The following is a 13,563-nucleotide window of genomic DNA, read 5'->3' on the forward strand; positions in this document are numbered from 1 at the left end:
AAATCTGCTTAAGCAGATTGTCTGTTTTCCCCGGTTTTCCCAGGTTTTTTCCGGATAATGTATATCTAAAGGTAGATCGGATTATCAGGTGAGCAAATTTCCCACCGTGGTAATCGAACTTATTTAAATTTTATTGCAGGCATTCACTTGCGTAAAGTAATTACTATCGGCAAAAAGGCATTATCTAAGCCAAAGGAATTCAATGGTTTGATGAATTATTGATGAGTGACAGAGGTTGAAAGCCGAAATGCCAGGGAAAATACAAACGTTTATTTATTGTCATTTTATATTCCAGTGACATTGAATGGGACTTTTTAATAAAGAGCTTTTAGGTAAAACGTTTTTAATACAGGATAATCAAACAATTCGGAGAAAAGCCGATTATTAAAAAAAAAGTTAAAATAATATAAGTGCAATAACAATAATATAAAAAGCAAACCCATTGCCATTTGAAACTGAATCACTAAACCTATATTATTTTAAAATCAGATTATAAAAAAAAGATTAACATAAATAACAACTTAATTCCAAAGAAAAAAGTGCCATAATCACAATAATAAAAAATTGTAAGCCACTGTCGATTGAGGAGTATTAAAATTCAGTGCAATACTTTTTCAGCTCACTTTCAAACAGAATCACTAAGCCCATATTAATTAATTAGCAGCAGCAAATCCCCGCTGCTTTGTATGCATAGTTAACTCTTCACAAATTAAACTTGACACAAAAGTACAATTTTGCGAATTCCACGGGCGAACAAGGGGCACAGTTTTTTAAAATAAAATAAAATTTCCCGCGGCAAAAAAAGTTTTCACAAAAAATTCGAAAAAGTTTTAAAGCTAATAGGTAAAGATAAAATGGCCAAAATGGAATTTTACTCACTCAGTTATTAAGGTATTTGAGTTTTTTCAATGAAATATGGTATAATCACTTGGCGATAACGCGTCACTACTAATTGATCGTTAGTGTAGTTAGAATGTTTATGTTCCGTTGACCGATTACTGGCGCACTGATCGATTTATATGCAAATGACCCAACAAGTCGGCGGCAACTGATGCGAGTCCTGGCCAGCGGGAACTTCAAAACTCTGGTCGCAGCGAGTGCAGCGCGTCGAAAGCCGAAACCCCAGCCGAAACCGAACCGAAAGCGCAGCCGAATCGCATCGGATCGACACGAAGCGAAAGTCGAGGTCCTGGAACGAGGACATCCCCACTCTCCCTCTTGGCCAGCCCCGCCTGTTCTGTTGGCCTGGTTGCCATATCGACGACGCCTCGGGACTCAGAACTCGACAATCGAGAGTCGGGACTTGGCACTTTGGACTTGAGACTCGGGACCCCGAGTTCCAGGCTTTCAGTTCTGTTCGTCTGCTGCGTTCAGAGTTCGTTGCGAAACTGTCTCGCTTTGGCCACTTTTTTTGGCCCATTGGCCTGGCCAACTTCCTGCACACACGTTCGAGTTGGAAGCTCCTTCCGCTGGCCCGAAAGTTGGGTGGTAAACACAACATAAATGCCTGGCTCTTTTTTGGCACTTTCCGCTCCGTGTGATGTAAGTTTTCGACACTTGTTGTTTGTATCTCTGCGAGAGATGGCAAACTTTTCCCGGCCGGAACAGGCTAATGAAAGGCAAACTTGCGCCAAGGACTTTTGGTACAGAAAAGTTTTAAAACTTGCAGCGAAACGAATTGATTTCTTCGTTAGGTTCTTTGAGAAGATAAGTCAGTAGTTCCAGGAAATTCATTGCCATTCAATGCCTAACCCATTCTCATATTTCACTTACACGTGTAAGAGACTACCGCAACAATCAAGCAAAACACAACCCCTAGAAGCATATAGCCCACCCCAAAATAATCCCTTACCGACACGTTCGAGTCGACTTGCAACTGGGCTCGATGTTGCAACTATATATATTTCACTTGGTCGGGAGTATTTGGGTAGCAGGAAAACGGGAACTAAGGGGCTTGTGGGTTAGGTAACGCAGGTCTTAATTGGGCTTGCGGGGCCCTGGAAGTGCAACTCGGTTTGTGGCACAATCGGTTGCTATCGCATGTCAGAGTTCATGGCGGTCATTAGCATCGGGGTTTTAGAGACCCTAAAAAAGGTCAGTTGGTCACACTCACCCGCAACAGCATCGGGATCTCATAAAAGTCTCGATTTCAGCCCCCACATAAAAGTATCCCACTTTTTATCCTAACGATGCTGGGTCAAGCACCTTGTTTCGAGAGATGAAAGTATCGAATTACCCAGCAGCCAGGGGAGTTGAGTTATTAACCCACAGGAAACTGATTAGTTTTGATAGCTGAACTTTGGAGTAGACAATAAATGAGCTCAGGGGCGAAAGGATAAGACACCCAGAAATGAGCAGGAACGGAAGAAAACATCTTAAAGGGGAGCCTCTTTCTGTACACTGAAACTCAAGATGGAAGGAAGATCATTACACTGATCAATGAACCCAGAGTCCCGTCCTTAATTCCGGATCCAGACATCAACGTCATCTCTGCTTCCGATCTGTCTGCCCAGGGATCCCTGGATGGCAGGTTTTTTTGGCTTCCTGAGGCGTCAGTTACACATCGTATCTGCTGTATCTCCCGAGAGCAACAGATGTCCCCTTGGAAGATCACTAACCATCTCGGGTTTCCCCAGACAGAGTTCCTCTGTTTTTTTCCCCCTTTTTTTTCTCTCTTCCCTGTGGGTGCTGCATTCTGTGACATAAAATTGCAGAACAATCCGCAAGGACATCAAATGGAACACATCCTTGCCACCCCATTTCCAACTTCCCCTGAGATAAGCAAGAATTATTGCTTACTTTGCAGCAGGGCAAAGGTCCCCCTTATTGTGGTTGATGCCACTGGCAAAGTGTAAAATTCTATTTCTATGGAAATCATTTAAAATGCGGCAGTTTTCGGTTTCAACAAGAAACTATTGTTGTTTGAAGAAAAGTTCCACTTTAAGAAGGAAGTTGTTGCCAATTGAAATCGAATCAAACAGTGAGAGCTTATGGCTTGTATAAAATAACAAGCGATTTGTATGCAGACTGCAAAGCGATTTTTGGCAGAGATTTTAACACTATAAAAACTGAGGCTTGAGGTGGGTTTTATAGAAGTAATTTATAGGTATAATAAAAAGCGTTTTAAGCTTACATATTTGCTAGCACCCATGTTCGTTTTAGTATGCCAATTAATATCGAATCATTAGTAATGAAGCAATTAAGATGGTATTCCTAGAAGGCAGTTTCAATATATTACTTAGGTATTTATAGCAAATCAGTTCTGAGAACAATTCATAACGAGCATTTAATGATAGATGTTGAGTGCCCCGATGCTTCTAATTGACCAACATGCTTATTAAGAACATTATTTTATTTGTGACATTTAATTAAGGTGCAAAACTGGTATACTAAAAAAGCAATCGTTAATTTTTGCAAATTTAAAACATGTTAACATTTTTTTCACTTAAATTTATTTAATGACTTACTGAAATCATACGATTTTGTTTATATAATAGTACACTTAGTTATCCAGTTTGAATATTTTTATAGATATTTATAGCACTACCGTATCCCCTTGGGCTTTCGAGGGTTATAGCGTTAACTTCACTAAATAGGCAAGTGGATAAATAGGCAATAACGTCAGAAGCGGGCCGCGCACGCGCTTTAGCCTCATTTGGCATGCGCAACAGACATCTCGGCAAGACATTATGTTTATGAGGGTACCAGGCGAGTATGTGACTAAGTCGCTGGATCTGGGCGTGCGAACCGCTCCGCCTTATGATGGGCATTACAATCGCTCCAGTGGGTACGCACTTTCAGAGGAATTTCGTGGTCGGGTTGCAAATTCTCTAGAGTGTAGTTTTGGCTCCCGGGGGAGACCATTTGTCCCGTGGTCTACGTGATCCAGCGAACATTCACCATTAGCCGGAAGAGGAAGAACAGAGCGCCCAGTCCCAGCGAGCCCTACGATCAGGAAGTCCCTCGATCGACGTCGTCGACCGGGTTCAGTGTCCAGTTTTTGTACTTGAAACCCAAATTACGCAGTTCCCGAATTAATACCGCCCAGCCTCCCAGAGTGGGTTGTTTTTGGGTTATTTTTGGGTTCGAGCGAAAGTACCGCTAGATGGTCTTACGGCAAGTGCGCAAGTGGGCCGAAAATCCCGAAAACCCGCCAGTGATGTCACTGCCGGCTCAGCTGGCTTGAATTTAAACAGTGAGAAATTATATATAAATTCAGAATTTTGATATATAACTTTAGATAGAATTTTAAAAATAAGTTTGATTTTATAGTTCCGTAATTATCTGACATAAGTGGAGTAAACAGCAAGTTCTTCGACTTTATGAAAATAATTGTATACAGTTCGATCTGAAACAGAATCGTTTTCTCTTAGTGCACTTTAGTTGTTTTTCGGGTAGCCCCTTGAAATGTGATGATTAACGCTGAGAGTTTGAACTTCGATGTGCTCACGTCAAGAGGTGTTTCATAAGACTTCGTCAATTGACCTTTTTGACCGATTATTCCCAGTATTTGTCTGAGTTCGTACAGATCTTGGTAAGATTTTAGACATGTGCCGATATGGTAATAAAGACATCAGACTTTGTTTTGGCTCAGTCTTATTGTTTATTATTTATATGGAATATACACATTTAGAGCCCTGTTAAATGCAGACCTGTTTTGTGCATCACATTTTAAAAATAAACCAACAAAATAATACATTTTAAACTGATATGGTAATATTTTCAATATAAATATATATTTTTGTGAGAAACTCACAACATTCCAAATATATTTATTTATATAATTTTATTAAAATACTTGATTCCATTCAAGTCTCATTTTAATAACTGAAATACTATGAACCTCCGATGACCTTAAAAATGTACGAAAATCAATTAGCAAAAATGCGCTCATTACCAAACCGATTCCAAATAAGGGCCAGTTGCTCGCGGAAAGTTCCCAGAGGAGAAAGACCTGTGGTTAACCGAACCAGTCTCGTTTAAATTATGCTCGTTAATCATCTTCGATCAGCTTTTAAAAATCAATAAAGCCCGCAATTTAGTGTGCGAAAACACGATTCCGGAGACAATGACTGCCCCTTCGAATGACATCACACCGCATCTCTGACTTACTTTGGGCACTTACGCACTCGATCGTCTGAGGGGGCTTGAACCTAAAAATAATACGAGCATTACAGTTTTGGGATGATCCGGTTTTCCCTCTGTTTTCTTAAAATATCAGATCGATCAAGTGTACGGGACTTGATGAGTGTCAAATATAATTGGAATGAACTTTGAAATTCTTTAGCCCTGTGTTGTAGTTCTATACTTGTCATACTACATATTCGATTTTAGGGAAATTTAGGCTTTGGCCAGACTTTATTTTAATGTTACGTTGGGTAAGCATAGTCAGTTTCTGTTTTGTGATGTTTCCGAGATAATCTGTTTTTCCTCACTTTCCCAAAGGCCTTTCTGGGCCTGGAGACTGGCGCTAACCTTAGTAAGCCCAAATCGATTTCCCTCTCGATTTTCTCGATATAATCGACCATTTTGTTAATATCCGTATAGATCCCCGGCTGCTTGGTGTTGCTGCAAATTGGTCCGAAGGAGACCACGCCGCACAGTTCGTTGCCATAGGTGAGGGGGGATCCTCCGTCATAGAGGCACTTCCTCGGATCCACCGGATGGGTCACACAGAAGGAGGTGCTCGAGAGCCGGATGTCGGAATCCTTGTACTTCTTGCGGCACGACTTGATGCTCTCGACGGGCACAGTGGCACTCTTTAAGTTCAAGTCCTTCGGTGATGTTTCCATGGAGTCGAAGCCCCAGCCGTAGACCGTCATCACCATGCCGGTCTTGATGGTCTTGTTGCATAGCTTTATGAACTCGGTCGTTCTGCCCCTGACGGGATCTTGCAGCCGGATCAGGGCAACGTCCATATATAACCTGTGGAATATGTATCGCGGGGGGATGTGCACATTGTCGACCAGTCCGTAGACGTTGGCGTCGGTGAAGGTGGGCTCGACACTAGTCCCCTCCATATCATAGCGAAACGGGTGGATGCAGGTCGCGGAGACAATCATCAGGAGCGGACTGTAGTAGGACGCTCCGCAGAGGCTTACTTGGTCGGGATGGGTCACCCGGAACAGCCAGCCGCCGAAGTTTTTGCCCGTGTTCGACTCAGGTCCTCCCCACCAACGGATGTTCTTCTTGGACAGTCGGGTGATGTTGTATCTGTACATCTTGCACCTCGATGGTAGGGGCCACAGTACGATGGCCAACAATGCCCAAAGCAAGACCTTAGTCATGACTCTTTCATTCCGAACTAAGAGCTTTACTGGTTCCAGATCCACGTGGTAGGGCGAGGAGAATTGCCATGACATCTGCTTAGTTCCGCTCTGAAATAGATATGATTACCAGTTTTTATAAGGTTGACTACATAAGGTATTCCAGATCATCTGAAACCAATAATATGCGATATGTCAAAATATTGGCAAGCTACTAAATGCTTCTGGTAAAAATTATTATATTAAAATTTTTCCAAAAACCCTAAAAAAATGTAGTTTATCTTTGGGGCCAAAGAACTTTATTAATGGTCTATAAATTAATAAATCTCAGATCATAAATAGTTTATTAATATTAATTTATTAATTTATTTACTTGTTACTAATATATAAATTATGTTACTTACAGATTTCTTTAAGCCAAATTCTAAAAACAAAAGTGATATTAAAACTAAAAGTGAAAAAACCGTATTTTTTAAGTTATTTTGATATTCAAAAATTTCTAGTTCCTTTTTTTTCCACTCCTCCTCGAGTTTATAATGGTCTTAAATATCCTTTTTCGGTTCTTGAGTTTTTGTATCCGTATCCGAGGCTTTTTAGAGTTCCTGCCTGATCGCCTGAGATATACAGAGTTTCTAACGTCCGCCTCAACCTGCTCGATGTACTTGGTAACCTTGTTGATGTCCGTGTAGATCCCCGGCTGATTGGTGTACTTGCAGAGTGGCCCGAAGGAGACCACGCCGCAGAGTTCGTTGCCGTAGGTGAGAGGGCATCCTCCGTCGTAGCGGCACTTCCTGGGATCACTGGGATGGGTCACACAGAAGGAGGTGCTTGAGAGCCGGATGCCCATATTCACGAACTTCTTGCCACACGACTTGATGTCCTCGACGGGGACCGAACCATTCTTTAAGTCCAAGCTCATCTTAAGTTCCATGCTGTCAAAGCCCCAGCCGTAGGACGTCATCTGCATTCCCGGCTTGATGGTCTTGTTGCAGAGCTTTATGAACTCGGTCGTCTTGCCCCTGACGGGATCTTGCAGCCGGATCAGGGCAATGTCCATATATAGCTTGCTGTATCTGTACTTCGGATGGGTGTACACTGTGTCGATCAATCCCTCGACGTTTTCGTCGTTGAAGGTGGGCACGACACCGGTCCCCTCCATATCATAGCGATACGGATTGATGCAGCTCCCTGAGGCAATCATCAGAAGCGGACTGTAGTAGGATGCTCCGCAGATTATACCTTCTTGGGCGTGGGACACATAGAACAGCCAGCCACCGAAGTTGTCACCCGTGTTCGACCCCTTACCCGGCCACCAACGTCTCCACTTCTCGGAAAATCGATTGATGGGGTATTTGTAAACCTTGCTCCGCGATGGGAGCGGCCACAAATAGATAACTAACAGGGCCCACAAAAATACCTTATTCATGGCTCTTTCCCTCCGAACTAAGAGCTCTATTGGTTCCAGGTGGGTCTGGCGAAGCGCAGAGAATTCCCATGACAAACCACTTAGTTCTGCCCCAATCCCTAGTTTTGATATGATCATAGTCCCTCAACCAGATGTTGCAAGGTAGACTAAAATTTTTCACTTCATTTTCTGTATCTATTGATGATCATATTCCTCTTTTTTTAATGCAATTTTTCGTTTCAGCTTCTTACGGTTTTTGTTTTTATACTGATTGTACCATCGTGTTTCCCGATTTTTCCCTCTGCTCTCCCTGATGAGATGTCCGTTTTTGATCTTGAATGCGATGTCCTCGATGAACTTGGTCACCTTGTTGATGTCCGTGTAGATCCCCGGCTGATTGGTGTACTTGCAGAGTGGCCCGTAGGAGGCCACGCCGCAGAGTTCGGTGCCGTAGGTGAGCGGGGCTCCTCCGTCGTAGCGGCACTGCCTGGGATCCCTGGGATGCGTTACACAGAAGGTTGTGGACGAGAGTCTGATGTTGGTGCTGGCGAGCTTCTTTCGGCACGATTGGATGTTCTCGACGGGAACGACGAAACTCTTTGTGTCCGAACTCTGTAGTCCCGCGGTGTCAAAGCCCCAGCCGTAGGACGTCATCTTCATATTATCCTGGATGGTCCTGTTGCAGAGCTTTATGAACTCGGTCGTTCTGCCCGGAACGGTCTCCAAGAGCCGGACTACCGCTACATCCACGTAAGTTGCATAGTGCGTGAAATAGGGGGGTGTGTAAATGGTGTCCACATAGACGTCGATGGGCTGGTGGGTGAACGTGGGTTGGACCACCGCGCCATCCAGATCATAGCGGTGCTCATGGATGCAGTTCGCGGATGTGAGCATGATGTAGGGTGCATAGTAGGAAGCTCCGCAGATGGGACCGGCGCTGCCGTGATGAATGCGAAACAACCAGCCGCCGAAGTTCGTTCCAGTGTTGTACTTAGGACCCTTCCACCATCGCCTCTCAAGCGGGGTGAACTGGTTGATGCGGTATGGGTACACAAAGCTCCAAGTTTGGAGGGGCCACAACTCCGCAGCTAGCATCACAAAAAGAACGAACTTCGGCATTGCTCTTTCGCTAAGAACTAAGGCCTTTTCTGGCTATAAAGGGTACATTAGCTAACTTTTTACGTCTTATACAGACGTTGATAATAACCGAAACAATGTAAATTTATCTATCATTTTTGAAAACCCCTAAAATACCCTTTTAATTGAAAGAGTAATCTAAGCACTTCTACTTAATCAGTTCCTAGTTTGCACTATTAAGCTTTAATACAAAAAAGGCTGTGGTTTCATTGGAAAGCTTTTAATAATGAATTTAGAAATTTAAATATCATGATCTGGTAAGTTTTGGAAGAGTATGTAAAAGGCGGCTCAGGGTCCAAAATAAAGTTAACAATTTACCACGCTGATTTAACATTTTCCGCACACGTTTTATAGATCCCCATTAATTACCCACAAGTGGCCCCATCTCTCACTGCAATACAATGGAATTTCCGAAGTGCTGGCTTTTGCTGTGCCTTCTGCTGGGGATCTCCATATCGGCGTCCCAGGCAAAGATCTACCCGAGGGACATTTTCCGAAAGATACCCAAATTCCGACGCGTCTGGGGAGGAGTGGAGTCGAACACGGGACCCAACTTTGGGGGCTGGCTGCTGCGGATCCTGAACAGTAATGGGAACTTTGCCTGCGGGGGAGCCTACTACGCCCCGCTGCTCGTGATCACCTCGGCGAATTGTATATATCCCTATAGGAATAGTATTGAAGGGGCCACGGTGGAGGCCACCGCGCACTCCAAGTGCGATAAGGAGAACATTGCCGAGATCGATACCATCCAGTTTCCCGAGAGATTCATCTACCACAAGCTCTACATGGACGTGGCCCTCATCCGGCTGAAGGAACCGATCAAGGGCCGACTCACCGAGTTCATCAGGCTGTGCTCGATGAAGGTGCAGCCGGGCATGAAGATGGTGGTCTTCGGTTGGGGTTACGACAGCTTCATAGTGCAGAAACCCTCTTCGGACCCGCGGAACTCATCAGTCACGGTTATATCCGTTAAGGAGTGCCGTCGGAAGTTCCAAAAGGGCCTCAAGCTATCGAGCACCTCGCTCTGCGTAAAACAGCCCCCGAATCCAAGGCAGTGCCTCTATGACGGCGGCAGTCCGATGATCTACAACAGGGAACTCTGCGGCGTGGTGTCCTTCGGATCCAACTGCCAGGACAACTCCAAGCCCGGCATGTACACCAATATCAGACGCGTATCGCGGTTCATTAGGGAAACCGAGGAGGGCATTAATGCCGGCTATATCTTCAGGTCCCCAAGACACCAGGAAAAAGAATCATCCAAAAGAAACTTGACCACAGAGGTAAAGGGAACAAAGGCAAAAACCGGAGCAAAAACAACCACTGTGGATCCCTTGGAGGCGATGGTGTGCTGAATAAATGATTTTTAATTGAAAAACTTTTATTTACTTCTCCTAGAAAATTTAAAATACTGATATTATCCCTTTATTGCAATTACTTAAGGTATTTCCATATCCCAAATATCCTAAGTGCCAATAATAATATTTTAAAAATAATTTTAAAATTCGGTAAGCTGAATTAAAAGTTCTTAGGAACATAAAAATCAACATGCTTTCAAAATGCAGTAAACAAAATATACTTAAATATCAGTAGTGTATAGTATAATAATAAAGTTACAAAAGGTATCTCAAAGTCAATTCTTAAACAAATTAAAAAACGATCTATAATTCATTTACCTTTTTAATTAAGTGTGAAATTGGATTTGTAATACTTGGTAAATTTTAATGATCTTTACAAGCCAGACCCAGTAAGTCTAGAACACCGAGTAAAGCCACTTGCTGTGATGAATTCTCTTAAGGAAATCCTATTAATACCACTCCTCCTCGTCAATATAGAAATAGTCACTTCCAGTTGGTGGAATTCCTCTGCCTCTTACTTGCATGCAAGGCCTCCAGTGAAAACAGTCTATAATAATGGTTTAAGAATGACGGAGGGTGGACATGTGGGTTCCTGGCTGCTGAGGATCATGGATGGCGATAAGTTTGTCTGCGGTGCCTCCTACTACAGTGCTCTTTACGCCCTGACCTCGTCGAACTGCCTGCATAGCCAGAGGTCGAAGTTGGAAACACTCAGTGTGGAGTTCCTAACGCCGGACCCTCAGCAGGAGGATCAGGGGGACTCGGATGCCCGCTCCTTCGCCCTCATCCGCACCGTTTTCACATCGAAGGAGTGGCGCTGGCCGGAAACCTATATGGATGTGGCTGTGATCAAACTCAGCCACCGCCTGCGTGGCAACCTAAAAGATTTCGTGAAGCTCTGCACCAAGCCACTGAGCTCTTATAATATCCTATCAGTAGTTTCCTGTGGAGCAGGACTCACTGAAGACGTGAAAACCGAAGGAGTCACAGTGCTCAATCGCTTGGACTGCGAATCCCAGTACGGCAGTGTGATCCTGGGCGAAACTGTGGCCTGTGCCAAGGAATCCAAGAGGAAACCCGGTTGCATGTTTAGCCCCGGATGTCCGGTGACCGCTGGAGATCAGCTCTGTGGGATCGTGGCCTGGGGACCTGCCTGCAAGAGACCCGGAATGCCAGGGATCTTCACCGATATCCATCAGGTGCAAAAGTTTATCTTGAGAGCGATCAGTGGAAAGGGCAGGGTCAGTAGTGATGACCACCGAAAGTCCGAGTCTAAACTTGTTCCCGAATGGCACTCGGGCTTCTGGATAAGCCGATAAGCTGAAATAAAAAAAATTTATTTTATATTCTCTGGTAAAAATTTGTGAGTAAATAATTTTAATAAAATCAAAGAAACTTGTACACCGAATGTTTTACAAAATATATGTAGTTACAACGATAGGCTTTTTATTTTTTATTTATATACTTTTTTTTGTTAAAACATTTTTATTATTAAATTTAACCGTCCATTTTTTTGCAAATTTGTTTGCTGGGTTACCTTAGTTCTCCTAGCAAAGACATCCAGCTCACACAGCGGAGACACCCTCCTGCTAGCCGATACAGCCTTCCGACTTTTGGTATATTTTTGTATACAATTTTGGTATATTTTGTAAAAACCGGGTGGTATAATTGATTAACAGCTCTGCGGTCACACTAGCCCCAAAAGAAAACAAAATTTCGCACTTTAATTTTAATTGTTAACAAAACAATTAAATATAATTAAAATGGAAACTGTAAAAGAACTGGTGCAATTCATGCAGCCCAATCAACGACTGGACTTGAAGGCAGTGGCCTTAACCCATGTTTTAGGTGAGTTTCAAAGAAAATCAAAATTACATGCTCGCACGTGCGTTTGTTATGGGCAACTGTGACGTCACGCGGTCTCACATTTTATTTATTTACTTAAATTATTCAAATTTTCAGGTTTAACCGGAAGTTCAGAAGGCAAATCAGCCATACTTTCGCTGGACGACATGCTTATGGCCATTTTTGGACTGACCTTCGATGAAAATCAAACGGTGGCCAAGGATGCCGTGCTGAGTTTAATAAATTTAACGGCCGAAGAGGAGGCAGCCATTAAAGTTTTCCAACTGGCTAAACAATTGCAACCCGTAAGTTGGGTTTCGAAGTATATGTATCTATAATTTAAATTAACATTTCCCAGGCCTTTGCCATCGTGGAAGTGGCCGCCAAGCACATTACAGACGAGCAATCCGACCTGGCCGATCCCTGGAGCATGGTGTTGAGTAACCTAACGCGTGTGGAGTCGCTGGTCCACGAGATCCTGGACACTCTGGAAAGGGACGATCAGACACTGCCCCGCCTGGCGAAAGCCTTTGCCCAGCTGGACTACAACAAGAAGAAAGCCAAGCTCCACTACCTGGCGCCCATTTTCTGCAATCTCACACAGGTGCCACGCGGCAGGGAGCTGTGCTGCCACGGGAAATACCAGCTGCTGGAGAAACTGCTGCCCTTCGCCTCCTTCGAGGGCAGTGTGGTGAGGCGTGGCGGCACCATTGGCATCCTCAAGAACGTGTGCTTCGACACTGTCTACCACGAGGTGATCCTCAATGATCAGAGCAACATTCTGGTGGCCATCCTGCAGCCCCTTTGCGGTCCAGAGGAGTTCAGCGACGAGGATAACGAACTGCTGCCCATTGAACTGCAGGTGGGAACTATACTTAATACATTTTTGAACCTTGTTTAATCCCTTCTTTTTGTAGTACCTCCCTGAAAGCAAAACGCGGGAAGAGGATCCAGACCTGCGTAAAATGCTGCTGGAGTGCCTGTTGCAACTGTGCTCCACACGCCGCAGCCGGGAGATCCTCCGCTCCAGGGGCGTTTACGAGATCCTCAGGGAGTACCACAAGTGGGAGGCCAAGGTGGCCAAGGACAGCGACTGTCTGCTGGCCTGCGAGAACGTGGTGGACATTCTGATCAAGTGAGTGCTAAGATTAGCCATAAAATGAGCATTTTCTTATTAAAAAATGTCCTCTACTCCAGAAAAGAGGAGGAGATTGGGCTGGACAACTACAAAACGGAAGTAGAAGTTCCCTCCGAGCATGCCGAGAAATTCGTCCAGGAAGACGCCGCCTATGTGAAGAGTTTGCTGGATTAAATCAATCAAATTCCCCGCTTCTTGTAAATATGTGTAGTGTTAGTGAAACTCATAGACGACATCGAACTTTCAATATATGTTATGCAGTTTTTTATTCAGAAATGCTGATAGTTTAGTTGGTAATGCTTCAGTTGCCCAAAAATGTTGCTCTAGAAAAAGTTGTACGCACGCATTCAAATGCAGGGGAAACAATTTCGATATCGGTTTTTAATTCAATTTGATTAGTTCGAGTAGCGTCGTTAT

The 13,563-nt window shown here is 43.9% G+C and overlaps 5 protein-coding genes and 1 long non-coding RNA gene across 6 annotated transcripts in view; 3 read left to right on the forward strand and 3 right to left on the reverse strand.

Moving 5' to 3' along the window:
• The window catches only part of LOC119561205, a 32,106-nt gene extending 30,734 nt beyond the window's left edge, over positions 1 to 1,372 (reverse strand). The window contains exon 1 of the long non-coding RNA XR_005221109.1: positions 880 to 1,372. This is a non-coding gene — a long non-coding RNA (uncharacterized LOC119561205). The remainder of the gene's footprint in view (positions 1 to 879) is intronic.
• A 3,499-nt stretch (positions 1,373 to 4,871) lies between these two features.
• Positions 4,872 to 7,692, reverse strand: LOC119553946 (transmembrane protease serine 9-like). The gene is made up of 4 exons (XM_037864642.1): positions 6,904 to 7,692; positions 5,476 to 6,377; positions 5,113 to 5,153; positions 4,872 to 4,954 (listed from the first exon to the last, which is right to left on the reverse strand). Exons 1-4 carry the CDS (start codon positions 7,690 to 7,692, stop codon positions 4,872 to 4,874), a joined length of 1,815 nt encoding a protein of 604 aa, XP_037720570.1.
• Positions 7,693 to 7,866: 174 nt separating this feature from the next.
• LOC119553966 (seminase-like) lies at positions 7,867 to 8,790 on the reverse strand. The gene has a single exon (XM_037864666.1). It carries the CDS (start codon positions 8,788 to 8,790, stop codon positions 7,867 to 7,869), a length of 924 nt encoding a protein of 307 aa, XP_037720594.1.
• Positions 8,791 to 9,171: 381 nt separating this feature from the next.
• Positions 9,172 to 10,214, forward strand: LOC119556716 (seminase-like). The gene has a single exon (XM_037869117.1). It carries the CDS (start codon positions 9,210 to 9,212, stop codon positions 10,158 to 10,160), a length of 951 nt encoding a protein of 316 aa, XP_037725045.1. The 5' UTR covers positions 9,172 to 9,209; the 3' UTR covers positions 10,161 to 10,214.
• Positions 10,215 to 10,563: 349 nt separating this feature from the next.
• Positions 10,564 to 11,507, forward strand: LOC119560999 (seminase). Its single transcript, XM_037874809.1, has one exon. It carries the CDS (start codon positions 10,589 to 10,591, stop codon positions 11,480 to 11,482), a length of 894 nt encoding a protein of 297 aa, XP_037730737.1. The 5' UTR covers positions 10,564 to 10,588; the 3' UTR covers positions 11,483 to 11,507.
• Positions 11,508 to 11,858: 351 nt separating this feature from the next.
• LOC119548760 (protein HGH1 homolog) lies at positions 11,859 to 13,422 on the forward strand. Its single transcript, XM_037856303.1, has 5 exons — positions 11,859 to 12,011; positions 12,126 to 12,313; positions 12,367 to 12,870; positions 12,926 to 13,143; positions 13,206 to 13,422. The coding sequence occupies exons 1-5, from the start codon at positions 11,927 to 11,929 to the stop codon at positions 13,318 to 13,320; spliced, it is 1,110 nt and encodes a 369-aa protein (XP_037712231.1). The 5' UTR covers positions 11,859 to 11,926; the 3' UTR covers positions 13,321 to 13,422.
• The last annotated feature ends 141 nt before the right edge of the window (positions 13,423 to 13,563 follow it).

Source organism: Drosophila subpulchrella, chromosome 3R, assembly GCF_014743375.2.
Source record: "Drosophila subpulchrella strain 33 F10 #4 breed RU33 chromosome 3R, RU_Dsub_v1.1 Primary Assembly, whole genome shotgun sequence".
In the NCBI taxonomy this organism is placed as follows: domain Eukaryota; kingdom Metazoa; phylum Arthropoda; class Insecta; order Diptera; family Drosophilidae; genus Drosophila; species Drosophila subpulchrella.